The 22,826-nt window shown below is 44.4% G+C and overlaps 1 protein-coding gene across 2 annotated transcripts in view; it reads right to left on the bottom strand.

The window, feature by feature from the left end:
• SLC23A3 (solute carrier family 23 member 3) overlaps window positions 1-22,826 on the bottom strand; it is a 206,022-nt gene that overhangs the window by 57,792 nt on the left and 125,404 nt on the right. For both annotated transcript variants that reach the window (XM_069616868.1, XM_069616867.1), the window contains exon 7: window positions 2,618-2,825. In XM_069616868.1, coding sequence (XP_069472969.1) covers window positions 2,618-2,825 — 208 coding nt within the window. The remainder of the gene's footprint in view (window positions 1-2,617; window positions 2,826-22,826) is intronic.

Raw genomic sequence — 22,826 nt, forward strand, 5'->3', positions numbered from 1 at the left:
GATCATAAAGATGCATTCTGGGAGATGTAGTGAACGTTGAGAAAACATCCAAAGAGACATTGTGAGAATATAACTTCGAAATGTAACGTGGAAATAGGATCTGCACACGTTTGTATGAGCCCCCTTCAGAGGTTGACCACATTTGCGTGGGGTGGGGTCCCCTTTGTAAGACAGCTGGTGATGTTGGTGTGTTTTGTGTCAGAATGTGCTTGTGTATTTCTTTATACGTCTGTTCATGTGTCTTTTGCTTTAAGCCCTGGCGTCCTACAGATCAGCCCTGGGGAATGCCAGGGTGGCAGTGCATGACTGCCCTTGGCCCCTCTAGAGAGTTCCACCACAGGTGAGCTGCACCTTGGTGGGAGGACCTAACATATTACTCTTTAGCATTGTTGCCAGCCAGACTAGTAGTGCCAGGCCACTATGCAAGTCTATGCAAAAAGGACCAGCATACTCGTCCTTGGCACTTAAGGGGTTAATCGTTGATTAGCTGAGTTATGCAATGTTAGTAGGTATCTCCTGGCCCTGTACTCAGGGTCGTGGTTAACTTCCTTAACTTAACCAACTGCCTTTATTATTTATTTATTTATTTATTATTATTTATCTGTTTCTCCTCTGCTTCGCACTTTCCACTTCTCCCCCCTTACATGCACTTGTCCCCTTCCCCTCTCCCATGCACTTGCTTGTTCTCAATGTCACTGGGCCTAGTAAGATCGTTGCTTTTGTTCCCCCCTGTTCCCCTCCCTTGCCTCGTCGCGCTCTGAAACACTTGTGTAAGAGCGCGATAGAAATAAAATATCAATATCAATTCACCTTTCCTCCCATAACCTAGAGTTAGGTCACCAGTTAAGGCCAGCTTTAAGGATGGGAGAGGGGTAGAGAAAAATACAAGTTAACGCAGTGGCTTTGAAGAAAGTTATGTCCGCAGAGGGGTATTATGATAATATATTTGCTACCCCCTAAAATGTAAGTGGGGTTAAAGGTAAGTGATAGAAGTTCAGGAAGGGGATCCTGCATGTTAGGGCCAGACAACTGGTTGGCCAGCTTTTATCCCAGGGGCACTTTGGCACTTGCATAGGTTCAAGCTGGAGTCAGTCTCTCAAAAGAAAGGGGCAACGTGCTCGCCTTGGAAGCAAGGCGACGCGGAGCAACACAGGTTCGGTCCCCCAGGTCCGCGGGTATTAAGCGCGTTATATATAACCGATTATAATTATAATTAGAAGGGACAGCTTTTGATGGAATGCAGGTTCTGTACAGGATTCAATGTTAATTGTAGGGATTTGCTTTAGGACCACGTGGGTGTCTTTGCAAATGCAAAGTGTTTGGGTACTCGGTAGTCGGGTATCTTAGGCAACTTCTAACCATTGACAGCCAACGTTTGAGTCTCGTAAGGTGAGAGGTGCTTTGGTGGTGGTGGTTCCTTTGTTCAGGATGGCAAGTGGTGACAAGGAGCATCTTCAAGGAGCTGGCACAGCTCTGGTGCCGCTGGTGATGCGGCTGTGCATTGGAGAAGCTGTGTTATGTTGCCGCTACCAGTTCATTGAAGTAGCAGCTTCAGTCCCGGGAGGGGCAGGGGGTGCCCAGCGAAGGAAGGCACTTTAAGCACAAGATGGACTTCTTGGAGTGTTAATGTTACTTTTAGGTTTCTTTGGGTTGTAGTTATTTTCTTTCTCCCAGGAAACTATCACAGGGCTCAAGCGCTGTCATTTGTCCGTGCTTGAGTGTCCAGTGCTTCTGTCTCTTCGTGTTGCATCCCTGCAGGAAGTGGGCAGCAAGGTGTTCCTGGGAGCAGGGTATTCGGGGGGGGGGGGGGGGGGAGGAATGGCTGCTTAGCTGTGCCCTCGGACTCAAGGGAAGGGATTGTTGGCTCCTCGTTTCCCTCTGGCCAATAAGGGTCCCCTCTTAGAGTGCAGGTACCTGCTGAACTGGTGTTCTTAGAGGACTTCCACTTCATTCCTATTCATATAGGAATCTTTTTCTAGGGTTCGGACCTCACCCCCAGATTTGACAAAGTAAGGATGCAGATCTTTAGGTTCCCTACGAATATAGGGGTTGACTGGGTAACTCCTAGACATTGGGATACAGTCCCTGTTGGTTATGGTCCAACCACTGTTCTTCGCTGGGAAGCTTGCAGCTGGCGCTCCCTACCTTTCTCGTCCAGTTGCGTTAGAACTGCGCACACCCCGGGGCAGATGTGTTGGCATGCACAACAAAAGCTGGATGTGATCCTGTTCTCAGCAATGGGGCATGTATGACATTCAGCCCTTGAAACTCCTGGTGACAGCCCTCTCTGCAAACAACTTGTTTAGGTGGTTTGTGTACGGGTTAGTGAGGTCAGGCAAGCCACCATGGTACAACAATTGCCAATAGGTCGTGAATAAATCCACTCGAGGCTCTCACATAGTCTGGGTGGTGGGAGGTTCCTAGTCAAGAACCACTTGGATCTTGCTCTGTAGAATCTCTACTACCCACTGTGCTAAAACCCCACCCCCTCCAACAAACCTGGAGCCCACAGACAATCCCTAAGCTTTGCCCCACCTGGCATGTAGGCTCTTGAATGGTACTCATGGCTTTTTGAAGGTCATAATACAGTAGACAAGGCCTTTCTTTTCTCAAGTACCTGGATATGGGAGTTTGAGCCAGGATGCAGACTGGAGGCTGGTCTCTGCATCAAATCGCCCTGCATGTGTGACGTTCAGGCCCGCAGGTGTTGCGGCATCGGCAGGGAAGGATGCATTGCTGGTGAACACACTGTGCAGGATCTCATCCGCGTCGAACCGACTCAGAATGTGGAAGCCAATCCAGAGGCAGCAGACTGACAGCAACACCTTGAGGGGGAAGAAAGACCAGATGGAGATGAGAAATCGAGGGTTGGTGGAAGCCTGAGCAGATTCTAATATCCTCAAAACAAGGAGTGACACCAATGAGCAGCACCACGCTGGCAGAGACTCCTGTTAGGCATAAGTAGGTGTTTCCCTTGCCACAGAGAAACACCCCCCTCAGCAAGATCACAAAAGCAGGAATCAGTAGGGAGAATCCATTGCAGGTGGTGCTGCACAGAGGGCTAAGCATTTAAACATTCTCAAGAGAAATGACACTCTAATTTGGCAAAGAATTACATTGTATCAGAAAGCGGGGAATATCTTCTGAGGCAAATGGGGAAAGAGCAGGCCCTTCATGCTTAGAATCCATGCGGTTTTGTGCATTACTGCTACTAACATCATACAGTAGTGCTGAACCGTGGAGCCACACATCAAAGCACCTTACAGGGATTCCCAGGAATGTCCCTATACTGGCCCTGAGGAAAGTTCATGGTCACCAGCACCACTGAGCCGCGGTGTTGCCTCCACTCATGGCACGGGATCCCTGACCAATGACGCCAGTGATGATGCTGGACCCAGAGCTGCTGTGGCGAATGCGGGTTCTAGATCAACACATCTGGAGAACCAAAGGTTGCAGAAGCTTGCTTTACAGGACAGCTTATAGCAGCAAACTTCACAGCCCAGGCTTGCAGGGTTCTGAGCGTGCTCAGTCCTGAGAGAATGTGGCGTGTCAAAGGTCTCCTGCATAGGACACCTTGAACCAGCAATGCCAGGCACCTTGAGCAGCCGGGTGAGCTGTCTTCTGTAGCACTGCAGGGACAGGGGCACTGCTAAGCACTCCCCAGGCCTAATCTGATAGCTGATTTATTAAGAAACTGCCACAATGAGTGCCCGCTCCCACTGCTCATTATGGACAGGGCATCAGTGAAGGAATTCTTCAGCTTCACGTCTCTGACAAATTACTGTCCCTCCAGAAGATTATTATTACAATGTGGAGCACTCTTCAGAAGTATCCAAAACTAAGATGGATGTGCTATTAAAAACCCATGGTACCAATCAAACCCCCGTAAGAAGAAGCTGCATATAATGGCGGGGTCGCACCTCTCCTCTGGGTACCCCACAGCAAAAAAGTCATAGTTTAAGATCTTGAGCAGGAGGATCAGGAAATTGGTAGGATTAGACTCCAGTCGATCACAATGGGTCCCTATCCATGCCCTCGACTTTGATTCCACTCAGGAGGATTTTGGAAACATGTAAATAACTAGTACTGGTAAAGCCAAGTTTTGGCTTTGTCTAGGCATGGGATAGGCATTTTCCAAGCCCTAGCATAACGGTACCATAATGGTACTCAACAGCTGGCAAACGGTATGAGTAGGCAGGCATATCATGTCAGTGAAAAACAAATGCCTATCTAATGCCTACAAAAGAGCCAACGCGATTGGTTTTCGAAATGCTTCTTTTAACAGGAATTAAGTGCAAGGAGCAGATACAAGGAAACACATATTGCTTATAAATCAAGTGACTGAAGGAATTATAAGAAAAATGTAATACATATGCCAATCCCTTTCAGAAGACTGCTTACGCATAACAATGGTAGCCCCATGAAATACCATTGTTAGATGCTACTAGGGGATACATCTAGCTCCAGGGGGAGTTTTCATTCGTGTTGGGAGTGGTGGGTAGTTGTGGGGAATGGCCATAAGGATTTGCGTGGCCAAGGAAGGTCAACGGGTGGATACAAAATGCAAACAACACCCACAGGCTGTGTGTCTCCTTCCTCACATCCCATTAAGTAATTTATATTTATCCGGTCAACTCTCACTCCATAAAAGAGATTTTGACCGGATTACCAGTAATCTTCTATTGGACAAACTGACTCCCCTGCCTTCCGATTTTAACTGTGCTGAGATGTTTCAGAACTATATGACTGGGCTTACCACAAATTGCGATCTTATTGCCTCGCTGAAAGTCCCCATGACAACCAGATCCAGCAATAACCAACGGTATCATGATTCTCTAAGGAGTCTTAAGAGACATAATCGTAAGAGCGAAAGAATATGGCTCAGATCACAAAGCACCAATGACCAGATAACGGCCAAAGTTGCACTCAAAACCTACACAAAGGGAATAATACTGGCCAAATCTCAAAGCCTGCAAAGACAAATACATCTACCTGAAAATCGATCTAGGGCACTGTTCGATGTTATTCTAAACTTTGCCCAGCCTATATGCACCTCATCTAGTCTTCCCTTGTCTGACAATCTTGTAAACCAGTTTAACAACTTCTTTGTTGATTTTGATACCTCTATCGTTACTACTGATATCTTGGTCGTTAGCCCAAAAGAACCATCCATGCCAGGACACGACTCCCCTAGCTTTTCCTTCTCACCCGTTGATTTAGATACCATTTTTAATCTGATGAGTCAGCTCAAACCTACCAAGGTGAGCTATGACCCTATTCCTGCTTATCTAGCCAAGATACATGCTCCCACTTTAAGTGGCATCATTCAGTCTTTTGTGAATGCCTCTCTGACTCATGTCAGGGTCATGTCACTAAAGAAATCATTTATTACCACAATTTTGAAGACGCCATCTCTAGACCATACACCGCTGGCCAATTATCATCCAATGGAAGGTCTTTTATGACAGGCCAAAATGTTGGAACATGTTGTCACCTCACAGCTTCAACATTTCCTAGAAACACATCACATTCTTGATACCTATGAATCGTGATTCAGACCAAGTGATGGCAATGAGTCAGCGCTTGTCACCATCTTGGACGACCTACTAAATACCACCGACGAGGGTGAGGTCATCATGCTGGTCAGCAGCATTCGACATGATTGACTTTGACATTCTTGTCTCTAGATTATCATTGGTCGCCCCTATTTCGAATGATGTATTGAAATGGTTCCACTCCTTTCTATCAAATCGTACCCAACTTGGTGCCTTTGTCTCAGATTCATCACCTGTACAATGTGGGGTGCCTCAAGGCTCCTCCCTCTCCCCACTATTGTTTAATGTTAAATTTCATCCTCTTTTGAGCATCTTTCTCATTACCAACTCCAATTTCACTCATATGCAGACAACACCCACATTTATGTATGGCTTAATGAACCAGTTGAGGCCATTATTCGTGTCTTAGACTGCGCCAATCATATAAGAACTTGGATGCTCAAAAACAAACTTCAACTGAATCCTACAAAGACGAAAGTTATCATCTTTGGTTCTGGGAAAAATGTAGCCAATCTTCTGCAATTGGTCCCATGTCCAGTGCTCTTTGGTGCTCCATTCAAATTGTCCTCAAAAATCAAGAACTTGGGATGCATCTGGCAAACTGAACTAAACTGCAATATTCATGTCAACCAAATTGTTAAAGCTGTATTTTTTCAACTGAAACTTTTGAAGCCTTTGTTACCTCTAATCACAATTGATGATCATCCAACAAGTTGGTGCACTTGTTAATTCGAGGCTAGACCAATGTAATGCCTTACTCCTGGACATCCCTAAATATCAATTGCAGGTTTACAGTTTCACAGGTTATCCAGAATTTGGCAGTTAGACCATTTTTTTCTTTCCCTACAAAGTCTTCCCTCTCTCATTATCGTCAGAGCCTTCATGGGCTGCCAGTACATCAGAGTATACTGTTCAAGGTTCTCTGCCTGGTGTTTAAGCGAGAACGTAGATTTCATCAAATACAATTTTACCTAAGGAGAAGTGACCGAATTTATTTGACCGAAAATGGTAGGTAATGTGGTATATGTATAGTGCACAATAGGTGGGGTGTGGGGTAATGGTATAAGTTAGGGTAGGGAGGAGTAAGGGGTGGTGCAGGGGGTATCCCACCCTTATTATATTTTAAAAAAGGTAGAAAAAGTAAAAAGTCATTTTCATTGTTAGGTTAAATAGATTTGGTCACTTCTCCATCAGGTAAAATATTTTAGAAAAAATCACGTCTATCTATGTTTAAGTGCATCCATGGCCCTGCTCCAGGCTACCTGGCTGTCAAATCAGGCAATATTGCCCCACCTAGTCCCTTCGCCCTTCGGGACTAGGCCTGTTGTCAGTTCTTCTTCCAGGTCGACCTTATGGGGCCGACAGACTTTTCTTCTCCATGGGTCCTCGCCTCTGGAATTCGCTTCCTCCCGATTTACATAACTCCGTCTCACTATCTAGTTTCAGGAAAAAGTTGAAAACATATCTCTTTGCTTACGTAGTTTTATATGGCTCTTGAATTGATGATTTCACCTGCGCCCAGATGCAATTTCTGCTTGACTCCATTTGCGCATTACAAATATACAAATACAAATACATGTACCTCCTACCTGCATTCCTATGCCATTCATTTTGGATATGAAGGTGGCCCTAAAGCACCATCTAACAGCCAAAATTAAAAAGGCTTAGCAGCTCTAAGCTTCTACCTGCACTGTGGATTAGACGGTGGTCGGTCAAAATACCGAAAATAAAATCTCGAACTGCAAAAATCTCGAATACAAAATCGCGAAAAAAAAAATATCGAATTATTTATTTATTTATTTATATGTGTTTTTGGGGTCAGGTAAGTAAAAAAAAGGGTTAAAAAAAAATAGAAAAAAGGGGGGTTAGGGGGAACCCCCCATTTCGAGAAAAAAACGTCATAAAAAAAATTCGATATTTTTTTTTTCGGCCTTTTGTTTTCGTGATTTTTGTTTTCGAGATTTTTGTTTTCGGTATTATCACTATAAACCGGATTAGACACAGGCAGACACACCCAGACAGAAGATATTTCTGTAAGTAGCAAAAGGAGTTGGAATCCTATATATATATACAACTCTCAGGATTCCTCACCATTGACTATATTGTCTAGGGATGATGGGAGTTGTAGTCCAAAACATCTAGTGAGCCAAATGTTTCAGACCCCTGGGTTAGAAAAACATTTACACTTGCATTGCAGGAGTTGACTGAAGTCCCACGCCCACAGTAAATGGTTTAACTTTTTAAATGTCATCCACCTTCGCTAGTCTGTTTCCATTAGAGTTAAATGGGGTTGTACCTGCGGGTCTTCAAGGAGTTGAACTCATTTTATTGAAGTTTCGAAAGCTCTAATTAACGAGTCAACGACACAGTCGACTCAACTCATAATGTTCTTTCCATAAGACCATCCCCTTAAAATGTGTTATCATAAAGCAAATGCAACAAAGTAAGTATTATATATGAAAACAATATAGATTTGTTTAGTTCAAACATTTTTAACCGTTTAGTGAATTACAGAACCAACAAAAACAATTTTGCATATGCAAATTGGACAAAATTAGATGACATAATTCCATTCATTAAACACATAACAGGAACAAGAGAACATGCGATGCTGTGGTTGGGAGAAATAACAGTTGAGCAATGCATGTTCCACAAAAGCACATAGTACTAGCCCATTTTCTCAAAACTTCATCAACAATGTGTTTCGACCTAGAAATAATTGTGTGTATCCTTCTTCAGGACAGAACAACAAACTTCTCTACAATTGTAGAAACAGAGATGGTTCATTAACATAAATTCAACTCTGATGTTAACATTATTTAATTGTTCTTATTGCTGTTTATGTATTTAAAAAATGTAAATTAATTATATAATGGGTGCCTCTTTAGTAATCATCTTGATGTCCATCTGCTTTTTAACAGATGTCACAGGGGTTGTAAAAAAAACTGGACAGCATTGAGCTTCTCTTTTTCGACAAAGGGGGAAAGCATAGCAGTAGCCTACATTCAACCCACCAGTAAAGCCTAACTGGGCATAATAGTTAGACTTGCAGAAACCTAGCAAGCCCAGGTATGCCCATGTGACTCTTGGAAATACATCCCAGGTGCAGGAAAGCTTCTTCATTTTAGCAAGATCATTTCGAGGTCTCTTAACCAGGACTTGAATTGTGCTGCATAGAAGCTAACAAGTTACTATATCGTCCTGGGCAAGCACCACTGTTAGGGTGACTCGCGGGACATTGTGAAACACACCAGATACTTGAGTCCAACAAGGTTCAAGACACACAGGGTGGGGATAAAAGAAAGAGATCTGCTATTGAGAATAGAATTATAAATGAATTACAAAAAGCATGAGAGATCAATTTTGTGGGTAACCCTCCTGCTTTTCCCCAGTGGGCTTGACTACTTACTCCACTGACATCCAAACGCAAAACCAAAAGGTGATGGCTGGAAGGTTTCAAATGAATCCTGACCACGGGCACAGCTTAGGGCAACCCTGCAGATCATTGTTTTTCAGCCTGAAAATCCACCACAGGAAGGGAAAACCTATGGAGTCCTCAGTGAGGGTGTCAATATTACTAAAAGTAGTTTCCTTGTTTCTTGGCAATGACTCTTGACATCCTCAAAGGTATATAAAGTCCTTAGACAGGATGTCAATATTACTAAAAGTAGTTTCCTCGATTCTGGCAATGTCCCCTGACACCACTGAAGGTATATACAATCCTTAGTCAGGATGTAAATATTACTAAAAGTAGTCTCCTCAATTCTTGGCAATGTCCCCTTCCACCTTCAAAGGCATATACATGTTAATACTGTCAACATGTGCACCAAGTGATTTCTGCACTGTATTTCTGACGTGCTGCAGATCAAAATGTTGTCAACGTGCTGCATGATGGTCCTCTCCAATTGTACGTTGCATAGAACCATCTGGAGGACCCTATTGAATATGGAAGGTGACTCACAATACCCTTGTGGAAGTCTAGTGTGTTTTCACTTCCTCGTGGAAACACACTAGACTCCTTCATCTTCTCTCGTCTTTTCTATTGCTCTACTCTCTTCTTTGGCCATCCTGCTTCTCATCTTGCTCCCCTCACATTCCTCTATCTCTCTGCCATTCGTACCCTTTGCCTTCTCTCTCCTCATGATTCCATTTCCTCTTTGCTTTCTTACCTTGGCTGGCTTCCCTTTCATTCTCAAGTTACATTTAACTTCCTCTGTCTCGTTTTTAAATCTCTTCATGATCTCACTCCCCCCTACATGTCCTCTCTCTTCTCGTTCTACACTCCCTCTCGCCCCCTGCGATCTGCTGATCTCTTCCTACTCACTGTTCCTCTGTCTCCCTGTGCCTCTTCTTGTTTCCAATCCTTTCAGCTCCTTGCCCCCCTACACTTTAACTCTCTACCTCTCTCTATCCACTCCATTTCCTCTTACTCCTCCTTCCGCTCCTCCTTGAAATCTCATCTTCTTCATCCCCCATCCTGACATCCCTCATTAGTTCCCTCTTATTCCCCTCTTACATCCCTCATTACTTCCCTCTTACTTACCTCTCCCTGTCCGCTCCATTTCCTCTTACTCCTCCTTCCGCTCCACTCCTCCTTGAAATTCCATTGTCTTTATTCTCCGTCCTGACATCCCTATTACTTCCCTCTCCCTCTTCCTCTGTCCTATTTCTCACTTAGAGACCTAGGTAAATTGTTCTACATACTGTTTTTGATGGTTTGTCTCATGTTTTGCAATTATGCTTGTACATTATTATATTTGAATGTATTCTTGTTGTTGTAATGTAATGTGCTTTGGCATAAGGCGCTATATAAAATTTAATAAATACAAATACAATAAATACAAATACAAATACACTTCTGGTTTTTATAAAGAAAGGAAGACATGTCCTGTGACTCTGTGTGAAGTGGTATGGAGAAGAAGGCATTCTTCAAATCTATTACCGTGAAGTGGGTAGCTTCAGTGAGAATGCTACACAAAATTGTCGCTGGATTTGGAACTAAAGGAAACTCTGCCTCTACAATCTGGTTCAAAGGGCGCAAATACTGTATAAAATATCATGACCCCCCTGTTGCCTTTTTCACAGGGTACAGTGCAATATTGCACTGTGACTCCGATGGTACCAGAAAGCCCTGCTTCATTAATGCTGCAATTGCCTCATAGATGCCCTCATCTGCCTCTCTTGACAAGGGATACTGTTGTGACCTTGGTAGAATTGCTCCTGGTTTAAGCTTTATCTTTACTGCCCCTATCCCTTTCAGTAGCCCCACGTAATAGGGACTTGCGATCCATAAGACACTGGTTACCTTTCCCAAGTCTTCCTCGATAAATGGTAATGGTGCTTAACATAGCCAATCTCTGTGGTACTTCCCTGTAGTGTATTCTCACCAATATGTAATGCTGATGTCAAACACTAACTACTGATCTGATCGATCATCCTGGAACAGTTCTTCATCAGTCACGTCAGTCAACCTGTACCCTTCCCCCACTGCAATCACTGTCCTCCAGGATCATCCTGTGTCATCTGTCCCATGCAATGTTATCCTGTCTTCCCCCACTATTACCACCTTGTGTTTTATTGGGACCACTTTCCCCACCGGCTCATCTAATGGAACTTCTGGCCTGAATATATACTCATTGGGTAATCCCCATAGCTTTCCCTAGATCTCTGGAAGCCATGCTATCAATTCCTCCACCCCGTATTGAAACAGTTCAATATCTACTGGCACTCCCCTCTGTACAGTGTGCCCATAAAATGCCTGGATAATCTCCTTTACATTCATGTTATGAATTCCTGGTGTTGAACGCACTATCACCTGGTCTCTAAATAAGATGGTCATGTTGATCTTACTCAATATGTCTCTTCCCATTATGTTCACTGGTGTCTGGTGTCTGTCGGGAATACAATAGTGGCAAAGCTAAGTCATGCTCCCCTATAGAGAGTGAAAGTTTGTCTGTAAAAGGAACCAAGTCTGTTGCCTTTATTCAGAAAAGCTCCCTTGGTCTTAGAGTCATCCCTAATAAACATATATCCTCAGCAGAGCTTTTGTCGGTCAAATTACCCATTTCACCTAACCAAACCGCCACCTTGCATCTCATCTACAGGCCACCAGGACCTGCCACCACCGTCGCAGATGATATTACATCCATCCTAGCAGATAAAACTTAGACCAACTCTCAAATTATCTTATTAGGGGACTTCAATTTGCGTTTCCAAGACCCCAATGACCTCAAAGCACTGGACATTGCCAGTACTCTAACTGATTTTAGCTTCTCCCATTGCATCCTTGAATCTACCCACAACAAGGGGAGAACCCTTAATTAGCTGGTCGATCTGAACTGCAGTATCAACCTAGTGGCAAACTCTCCCTGCGCTTGGTCTGACCATCACACGATCACCTTCAACATCAAAGCCAACGACGAACGTTCTAGACAGGATACTGCACCCTCAATTTGTACAAGAAACAAAAGAGAAATAACGAAGGAGAAACTGCTCCCCCTCATCCTATCTATATTAAATAATGCTGCACTGTCATGCAAGGACTCTACAGTCCTAGTGGATACTTTCAATGATACCATGCTCAAAGCGATGAACTCCATTGCCCCATTTAAATTGCGTAAACCTAAACCACACCTCAATTCGTGGTTCACGCCACAACTGAGAATGCTACACAAAGAAAAGAGAAACTCTGAAGCTCGGTGGAAAAGTCACCCCTCTGATGCCAACAAGGACAGCCTCATTATAGCATACCTTAACTATAAAGAGGCAATCTTCAAAGCTAAAAAGGATACCTATAACAAGCATATTCTACAAGCGGAATCCAATACCAAAGAGCTTTTTAAGATACTTAAAGAACTTGAATCCCCAACCACGCCTCCTGACACCTGTAGCAAAGATAGTACATGGTGCTCTAATATACAAAAAGCGCTCCTCAACAAAATCTCAACACTCCAATCCAAAATCAATGCCAAAAAAAGCAGGCTTCAGTCTGACTCGCAGCCTAATTCTCCCTTTGGAAAAACCACCCGTATCCTACACACCCATAAACCCTTTAGCTTTTCACCACCAACTATCTCAGAGGTAGAAATCATCATCAGCAAACTTACACCTTACAATTGCTAGGGTGACACATGCCCAGCTCCCATCATTAAGGAGGCTACCCATGAACTAGCCCTAATAAACACTTCATTCAGTACAGGCATTGTCCCTGATAACCTCAAGGATGCGTGGGTTATCCCCCTTCTCAAAAAACCGCCCTTAGACCCGGGTATACCCACTAATTACAGGCCCATCACCACTGTTCCTTTTTTGCTTAAAATATAGGACCGGGCTGCTTACTTGCAGATCCAGGACTATCTGGAATCTAATAAACTCCTTGGTCTCAGACAATTGGGCTTCCCTCCTAGGCATGGAACAGACCTCATTGATCTAAAAACCCGAAAGACAACGGAAAGCTGGCCCTCCTATTATTACGAGACTTATCGGCAGCTTTTGATTTGGTAAACAATCAAATTCTCTGCCGGCAGCTTAAATCTGCAGCCCACTTTTCAGACAAAGCCATCACCCGATTAGATCCCTTTTGGCCAATAGTTCTATAAGGGTCTTCTCCCCTTCTGCGTCCGCTGACCCATCTGCAGTCCTGTGTGGGGTCCCTCAAGGATCCTGCGTCTCACCTACGCTATACAACATGTTCACGAAAAAACGTTCTTTGATATTCTTGACTATCTGGGTGTCACCTACACTAATTACGCAGATGACACCCAGATACTCATCCCCATCACCGGAGACCACATAGTGGACACCAAAGCCCTAAATGATACTCATCAGGTCATTCAGGCTTGGATGGCCCAATACGAGCTCTCTCTTAACGATGACAGAGCTCCTCATCCTGGGCTCCCATCACCGATTTAGCAGATCAGACCCTATCTTCAAATGTTTTATCATCGATGGCAACTCCATCAAGGTCTCTAACAATACTAAAACCTTAAGCATCTATCCTGACTCCACTTTATCTCTCTCAAGACAAACTAATGCAGTTATCTCAGCATCCGCCTACACGTACAAACTCATTAGAGCCTGCTGTACAGCTACCTGCACCATTCTTGCCAGAACCCTTATTATGTTGAAACTGGACTCCTGCAATGCCCTTTATCTAGAGACATGTCAACGTAACCTAAGCAAGCTCCAGGTCACCCAAAACAACGCCATCAGTGCTGCATTAAATATTCCCAGGAACCATCACATATATGGCACCAGACGCAGCCTACGCTGGCTCTCAGTAGCCCAAAGAGTCTCCCTCAAAACTCTTGCTCTCACGCACAATAATTACCTGGCGAGCCGGTTCACACCACACACCTCCAGCCATCCTCAGAGAGTAGCCCAAGCTCACTGTCTCTCTCTACCTAGGTTTAAGCTACAGAAAGCGGGTGGGGCCAGTTTACCGGTCCTTGTCACCAAACTGTGGAATTCGCTTCCCAACCCACTTAGAACAGAATCCTCCTTCTACTCCTTCAAGAGCAAATTGAGGCTCATTGCTCAAGACACTCACACTCAACACCCATCACCGCAGCCTTAAACTCATTTATTATGACCAAGTATTCTCGATGCAATTTTCCATGTACTCTGAATGTAAATACAATGTAATTTTCTTGTATTTTGAAATGTATATTCTGTCTTTTTGATCTACTGTTCTTGATGTTTGTTATGTCACTGTAACCTAAGATATGCACCCGGATGCCTTTGGCCCAGGCTCGCTATACAAATAAATAAAATACAAATACAAATATTTTGATAATTTCTTCTGCACAAGCTTTGCTTCCTCCCATTTTCCGTCCTCACGCTTTTTTCTTGCGTTCTCTTGTATTAGCCTGCAATAATGTACTATGGTCAGCTGACTTTCTGACCACGGTTCGGCCTCCATCCCCACATGTTTCTTAAGCTGCTTTTGCACTTATTCAGATAACCCCTGACACAATATATGAAAAAATAACACAACTGTTTTGTCCCACGGTTCACGCGTCTATAGCCTCCATTTCTCTTGAATAACTTGAATAGATTGAAGAGGATACTCGTTCCCGTGAGTGCCATGATAGTTATAATGTCTGATGTATCTAGGTACTATATCCTCAGCGCATGCCACACAGCTGCTCCACAATTATTGAACGGTGAACCATTGTGTGCCGTGTTCTGTACTGTTACTCCGGGTAACCTGCTCTTTTACATACATCGTCTGCAACCTCCCCGAGAATTGCTGAAAGCAAGCTCTTCATGTCAACCATGCTAATATCGCCCCTGCTGTCAGTCACTCTAGCTCATATATCCACAAAGATGGTAACGTACGTCTTAAATTGTCTTTGTCCATCTGCTGTCATGGTATATGTTGAGGTCGCCCCCCTCCCTTCTCTAGTAGTGGACCTTGTGTCAGCCCTATCCATCCGCCTTGTCTCCCCATGTCTTTAGCAGCAGTAAATTCCCTTGTCATTCCTCGGAGTCCTTCGACATCTAAATTCCTCTTGTCCTTCTTTATTTGCACGTGCCTTTCCCTTTCTTCTTCTGCCTTTCTTTTTGTCATGTCCTCAAGCTCTCTGTCTTCTCGCTTCCCGCTCCTCTCGTGCTTCTACCTTCTGTTTTTCTCTGCACACCCTTTCATTCTCTTTCTTCTCTTCCCTTTCCTGTTTTTCTACTTCCTCCATTATCATTGCCCATTTTCTCTCTTCTTCTGCATCCTTGTTACTTGCTACTGTTTCTCCCACAACCTTCCCGTCCGATTTAAGTAATATCTGTCCGCCTACCCATTCATTCGGGACTATCGACTCTTGCCCCTCAAGGCTTCCCCTTTCCCCCGGTTATTTTCCCTTAACCTCGCCTGGATTTCGCTGCCCTCCTTGCATTCGCCAACCTGCGTTCTGCGCTCCCTTGTTCGTGTTTTCAGTCTCGCCTTGCCCCTCCTTCATACTATATGCTGGAGGTGCAAAAGTGGGACTGGTGTACCCTGCCACTGCTTTTAATTCCCTAGCTGGGTATAATACCTGGGTTCGCGCTGCTGCTCCTTCGTTCTCTGTTTGAGGTGGAGCGGGAGCCGAGGGTGATTCGCTCTCTACCTCTCGCTGTCTCAGCATCCATTGTCGCTGTGCCAGGTCCCCTTCCTCGTCCTGAAACATTTTCCATAACTCTAGTATGGCCATCCATTTGCTTAACCTTTTCCCCTTGTAAGCCTTGTGTATGTGAGTGTGCAATTGTTGCTGCAAACATTTGGAGAAGCTCCCCTCTTTTGGTCAGGGCTTTGCCAATTTGCCCTCTGTGCTGCAAGTCCATTCCGTGCTTTATTTACAGTCCTTACATCGTGGGAGGGATTTGTACGTATGCTGTAGGGGTGTGCCCCTGATGATTTTACCTGAATACATATTTCAATAATTCCTTGACCTCAAATTGGGATTTTAACACATCCACCTTTCTTAGGATACTATTATTATTATTTCTTTCACCTCGATATCAGGTAACAAATACTTATTATTACCATTAAATCACCACATTACGCTCAGCCTCTTCGGCTCTCGACCAATACCATGGGAGTGCTTTGCGCACTGCCCTTCTGCAGCTCTCCGCCCCAAGGGCTCAACTACCCACGCTCTGCCCTAAAGGCGCGACCAGTGTTTCAAAACTCGATCATAGCTTTCAGCCTAAAAAGCTGTGCACCTCCCATGCTCCTTAAATCCTACACAACAACCTCATTGGTGACGTCACTTCTACAACAAGGAAGAAATCTATGACATCTGCCCCTTCAATCTGTTCAGTTATACAGTCCCTGAACACAATGACACCTGACAGAACATAAATAAGATATATGTGGCCACCTTCCTGCCTAACCAACAGTGAAAGCCAATAATTCACGTGATCTACCTGTACCTATAGCGTCACCTTAAAAATAAAACACATCCATGAGACTTAACCAGGAGAACACCTTCCGCGATACAAGCTAGCTTTGTCTGCTAAACCCTATACACAGGAATACCGTCATCCATGGTCCGAGCTAAAGCGCTCAACCCAGAGGAAAACTAATATTTACATATCTTTCATCGTCAATACTCTCAAGTCAATCGTCTAAACTGACTGCCCAAATTGATTGCCCGAAGCCCGAATGTTTCGTAACCAAGAACAAAAGTTGCATAGCAATGCTCCTTACTAGACCAAAACACCAACACAACCATCAACCGTTACTTGTCCACTCCCTCTCCTGTTTGCCATATAGCTGAGTCTATACTTTCACTTCGTGATCTGCTGACGTCACTCGGACACCACCTCTCCTCCAACCTGCCACTCTGCCTTTCTGGTCTGCTGGCGTCCCACGGAAAGCTGGCAGGAATTTCTCCAAAGCGGTTCCTGAGGACCTCTTCACAGTGTGCACCTTCCATGTAGCTCTCGACTTCCGTGGGTCACCTCACAGCCCTCAAGGCATGTGGCGGGACTAAACGGCCTTGCCAATGGAATGCAGCAACCATACTCAGCTACCAGCTGTTGTGTACCAGAGGAATTGGGGATTCACAATAACAATGTCCCACGCCAGCAGAGAATCTTGGGCCCATCAAAGACTCCCCAATGTAAAAACTGAAGACTCAGCCATGGGTCAAAGTATACTATTTTTTATTATCCAACACAGACAGGGATCATATAGGAAAACAAACCTCCTGCAAATTTAGCTAGTGAAATTGTGTCACAAGTTTTTATTCACGAGTGATGTCACAAAAATCAGGTCCACCCCAAAAACCTGCAGGGTGTTCTTGTTGGTCAGCTTAGACTAACTACATATAGGAACTATATAGGTCAGTGATTCTACTGGCTTCTGATATCAGGTGGCTCCGCCTGAGACTTCCCCTGACTTTGGCAAACTACACTGTTGCAGGGCCGCAGGAAGGCCATTGGCCCATGCAACATTTTAGACCACCTCACAAATCAAGCTTCTGGATTGGTTAGGGCGGGTCCTGCGAGGCCTTGGCCCCTTTCTGGTTACAGAGCTTGGTGTACCTTTTCAAGGTAATGGGGAGGGACATGGAGAGCTGTGTGTTCCCTATTGTTGCTACTGTCCTGATCACCTAGCCTGGGAGAGCGCCTGCAGGTTGCAGTTTTGGTGGGGAACACTTGTATTATTCCTCTCTGTCTCGCTGGGAACAGCTTCTCTTCCAACCATGAGTAAATGGGCATTGTACTGTCCTGCTAGGTCACGTGTGAGTGGACTGCAAAACGAATCCCTTCTGTCTGCAATTATGAGGATTTTATTCTGAATTCTTGCAGGTGGCTTGCTGCCTCAGGAACCAGGAATTTTCCACCCACCCTTGTCCTTGTCTGAATACCAGCTCTGCGCCTCGTGCTACAGGGATCATCTCTCCCCTTCCATGTTCTTGAGGCCTGGCTTTTCCTACATAATTCACTTCCGTCACTCTATGGGTTCCCTATGTGTTTTCATGGCTTCTAGTAGTTAGTTGCAATAAAGCATTTGCAAGCTTACTCCACGTATATTCTGCAATAATTTTCGCTTTGAAGAAAGAAAGAAAGAAAGAAAGAAAGAAAGAAAGAAAGAAAGAAAGAAAGAAAGAAAGAAAGAAAGAAAGAAAGAAAGAAAGAAAGAAAGAAAGAAAGAAAGAAAGAAAGAAAGAAAAAGGTTCTTAGCGTTATGTAAATGTATCCGTCCTCTACCTAAAGGAGATATAAGCTTGTTTTTCATGTCTACAAGTAATACATCTAGTACATGTCTGTGTGGCTTCATGTATGGATGCATATTTGCTTCATGGCTAACGCGGCTATGTCGTGATGTCACTAATGATGTCATCAATGCCTGGCTTTATTGTCAGTCGATCTGATCCATTGATGAGACCTCTGTCTCCTCGAAACCATCAACTGGTTATGGTGTGAATGGCTGTCTGAGAGAATATCTCTTGTCATATCTTTGATACAGTGGTGCAGTCGGTAACTGGCCACACAGCAAGTTGCACTTCTCATTCTTCATCCTGCGAGTCCACAGTCACATAGGGGTTATAAGGGCCATTCCAAGGACCCTCTCTTCACCCAGCTCATGGATCATTTCTTTCCACTTTTTACCAGATCATGGGCCTCATTGCGAGTATGGTGGTGCTGGAATAAACAGTGGTAATGCAGTGATAACTCAGTTACCACTACATTACTGCCGCAATACCGCACTGCCATATTACAACTTTGGCGGTGAGGTGAAGGGAAACCCTCAGAAAAATGCTGGCGGTAAATCTGCTGCCTTACCGCCAAACACTGGGCAAATCAGCGGAATTACTGCTGGCGGTAATTCCTCTGAAAGCCCTATGGACCCCTAGGGACTCCATAAATGGGGACTAAAACCACCATAGCACCACTTATATTCCGACAGTAATTGTGCCAGACCAAGTGGCATTAACAGTAATTACGTTTGGCAGTATTCTGGCGGATATCCAGCCAAAATACTGCTAAAACTTGTAATGAGGCCCTATGTCTCTGGTAGAAATTGTCTTTGTCTGGATCTGCACCTTGCGTCACTCAGAGTCCATAGCAAAAAGACGCTCCTGTGAATCTGGTCCCTATGGGTGCATGACTTCTCCCGGGAGAGGTAGCATTGCTAAGATGTCTTGGATACTCTTTCTTGAGCTGGAGGTTCTTCTTATGAAGGATGCAAAGCATCTCCCAGAGGTGAGGTTGGCCAGGAGGATGTCTATGAACCTGATTGCGCATTGGTTCACTTTCCTGGCTATGGGTCCTGCTCTCCGGGTTGACGTTGACAAACCTTGGATCTAGTCCATGAGCTGGCTATCATCTGACCTCTTTGACATACCACCACATTCTGGCCCCTTCTCCTTTTATATTTGTCCACGTATTCACCTCTCCAATCCCTTCTGCTTCACCGTCTCCTCCTGAGTGTTCAACCCCTCCAACGTCACTTGCTTTGTCCGTTCCTTGTGGATGTTTGCCTCTTTCAACATCACTTGCTTTCTCTGCTTTCTTTTTCCAACAACCTGGTCATCAAAAATCTCCTGCTTTCTCCCCACCCGTGCACCTCAAACTCCTCGTAGTGGAACCTTCAACTACTTCTGCATCTTGCAGCTCTGTATATCATTTAGCCTGTCCCGGGATTGACTGAGGCACAGGAGCTTCAGAAGTCAGAGTTTGTCTAATTTAATTTTAGCGTCTCTCCTCCCAGCGCGGGCCAAGCCTCTAAAAGCCCTCTTGGATCAGCTATAGCCATGCATGCAAGCTGGAATGCACGCCCCGAACCCTGTGAATGGAGCCAGCAGAGGCTCTGTCTCCACCCTGCTCCTTTGCTCTTTCTCTGTGTTATCTGCAAGGAAGTTTCTGATTTGTTCTACTCTGATAACTTTTAGGTGTTGCCAAAATGAGTCATACACTGCAGATCTTGGCTTCTAGTGCTTTTCATATTTCCATAAAACATTCTGGGTGTGATTTCCTAGAGACCCAGTAACCGCAGCATGAGCTATGGAGTTGTCTGCGGTTCCAGGCATCAAGTGCTGTGGGAAAGACCATAGAATCCTCCTCCTACACCATACACCGCGGGAACCCACATCACACTGCATGGCTCTGTGAGATGCTCCCCCAACCCCCCCACACATACCGTAAGTGCCAGGCAGGGGAACTTTTTCATAGGATTGACAAAGGTGGTGCTGAAAACCTGCCGCAGATTGGCTCACGCGGAAGCATTGGAAGGCCTGATAGATTTGCTACTTTGTGAAATGTGGATAGAGGTTCTGGAAAGCCCTGGGAGTGGGGGCAGGGTGCTGGAGATCTCCTAGGTACATTCAACTTATTGCCATCTCAGAAACTGTCTTGGTTTAGGTATATTGGATACATATTGTGGCACAAAAATTAATAGTAATTAAGGATATGCATGCGCTGCCGTACATTGCCTAGCCATTGAGCTTGGCCTGCAATATATGGCACAGTAGACAGTCTGAACTGAAGCCACTCATTTCCAGTCTATGGCCTAAGGAACAAGCCACTGGGTTTCAAAATCCCATCCCCTAGCAATCTCCTTTGCCCCAACAACTTAACTGCTGTTGATGGATAGGAGAGTGTGGGGCCATGAGCCTGTTGAGGTAATTGTCTGTTTGGAAAACCTTACCATTTTGGGAGCACCTCAAAGGAACAAGGGGAGTCACAAACATGTTTGGGATAGGTACGTTGGTTAAGGGCTTAGCCAGAACTTGAGAAAGTGCAACTTTGAATGTTAACATTTAAAACCTGGTCCTATTAGTCCCTGAACATGGCTTTGCTGCCATGTTCTCTGAATGTCACTTTGCATATCACTCACTCTGCATACCTCTACGGACCTTTTAGAGCAAGGGTGCGTGGTTTCAATTCACAAAGGCCACAAACGGGCCAGGTTTTCTGGATATCCAACTCATAAATGAATGGAAAAAATCTACAGCCCATTTATCCAAATGGGAAATCATGTAAATATTCAGTGGTTATTCTGGAAAATTGATAAGTCTTTAGGCTTGAGGAACCAACCTATCGTAAGTGTCCCAGTTTCTTGATAAGACAATTCTCCTGTGGGCTGACCTTGATGCTTCAATTCTGGAGTGTCAGGGCTGGGCATCTCAGAGTACCTTGCAATTTTTTATTTTTTATTTTTTTTATTGTTTAATCAAAATAAGATTTTTACAATATTGGTGTCTTTTCATATGTGTCCGAAAATCGACTGGCATAAGTTCATTTCATTTGGACTTGTTGTTTGTTGTTGCAACAATGTGGCCAACTAGTCACTGCTTTTCTTTTAGCAGGTTTGTCACAATGTGTTCCAGTATTTTTGCTGAGGCTATTTGCCAGCTGGTTCTGTTCCCTCCGATGAGCCTGCACCACCACGTTTCTTCTTCTAACAGTGAGTCTGTTCTCGCTACGTGAGATATGTAGCGTTGTCTTATTGTTCGCGTCTCGCAGCAGGCCATCAAGAGGTCACGGATTGATTCTTGTGGTGGAGGCAGGATGTCGTGACAGAATCGGCAACTGTCTGTTTGTGCTAGACCTCGGATGTGCAAGATTTTGTTCGTTGGTAACAGATTCAGACGTCCTCTTAGTATCATGTTGCGTGCTCGTTTGTTTGGGAATTTCTTTATAAAGTTTTGGAGCTCGTTCAGTTTTTTTGTATTAACAGGTAAATGTGAGGTAAGTTTTTGTTTGGCAGCTGATTCTGTCGTCTTAACCCAATCTGCTTCTTTAATTTTATGTAGAATTCTGCATGGATTGTGGATGAGTTTGTCTTCATCCGAGGCAATGGATTCAAGAAGAGCGATGTTTTCCTTTTGCCAATTTACCAACATCTCGGATTTTCCTGCATCCATCTCGCGCTTGATCTTTTTAAAAATGTTGTTGCCGTCGACCATTCTGCACTTCCTGTACAGCATTAAGGCATTGCAGCTCACTGTGCACTCCATAGACTGGAGACTCAGCTCGCGTCTTATTGCCACTCCTGAGGTAGAATTTGGTAGCTTGAGGACTGATCTCCAGAATGAGGCTTCTAGTTTAGGCCAGATGTTCTTTGGGATGGTCAACATTGGCCTTGGTGCCGTATGTTACGGCAGGCACCACTTTCATTTTATAAAAGTTGATTGTCGGTTGTAACGAAAATTTTCCAACTTTTCTATCGACTGCCTTTGCCTGTGCAGCTAGTTTTTTGATCTTTGCATGCAAGACTGTTTGCATCGTGATTTCGTTCTTTGAGCTATCTAATTGTACCCCAGGTACTTAAAATCTTGGGCAACCTCGATTTCTGAATGACCAAGGTGCCATTTTAGTACTTCGGTTTTCTTTTTCTTTTTTTGTAGGATCAAAGCCTTGGTTTTTCCTTTGTTAATTTCGAGGAAGTTTTCATTTGCGTAATGTTGGAGTCCGTTGAACTGCCGTTGTAGCCCTATCAGAGTCGGATCAAATAATGTGAGGTCGTCAGCATATACAAGTCTTCCTATTGCTGTGTTCCCGATATTAGGCGGGAAAGCACGAGTGATGTTTGTGCTTTCTTGGATGTCTCCTATGTAGGCTATAAATAGAGCCGAGGCCAATGGGCATCCCTGTTTAACCCAGCATGTAATTGGGATTTCGTCCGAAAGCTCTCCGTCTCTGCTTAGGCGCACCCTGATCGAGGTGTTATGATGTAGCGCGTGAATGGGAGCTAATAAGTCTTCTGGACAATTCCAGTCTCTTAATTTCTTCCAAAGGCGGTGTCTCTCAATGCGATCAAATGCTTGTGTGAAATCTACAAACACA

This window comes from Ambystoma mexicanum, chromosome 9, assembly GCF_040938575.1.
Source record: "Ambystoma mexicanum isolate Mex_15411 chromosome 9, UKY_AmexF1_1, whole genome shotgun sequence".
Taxonomy (NCBI): Eukaryota; Metazoa; Chordata; class Amphibia; order Caudata; family Ambystomatidae; genus Ambystoma; species Ambystoma mexicanum.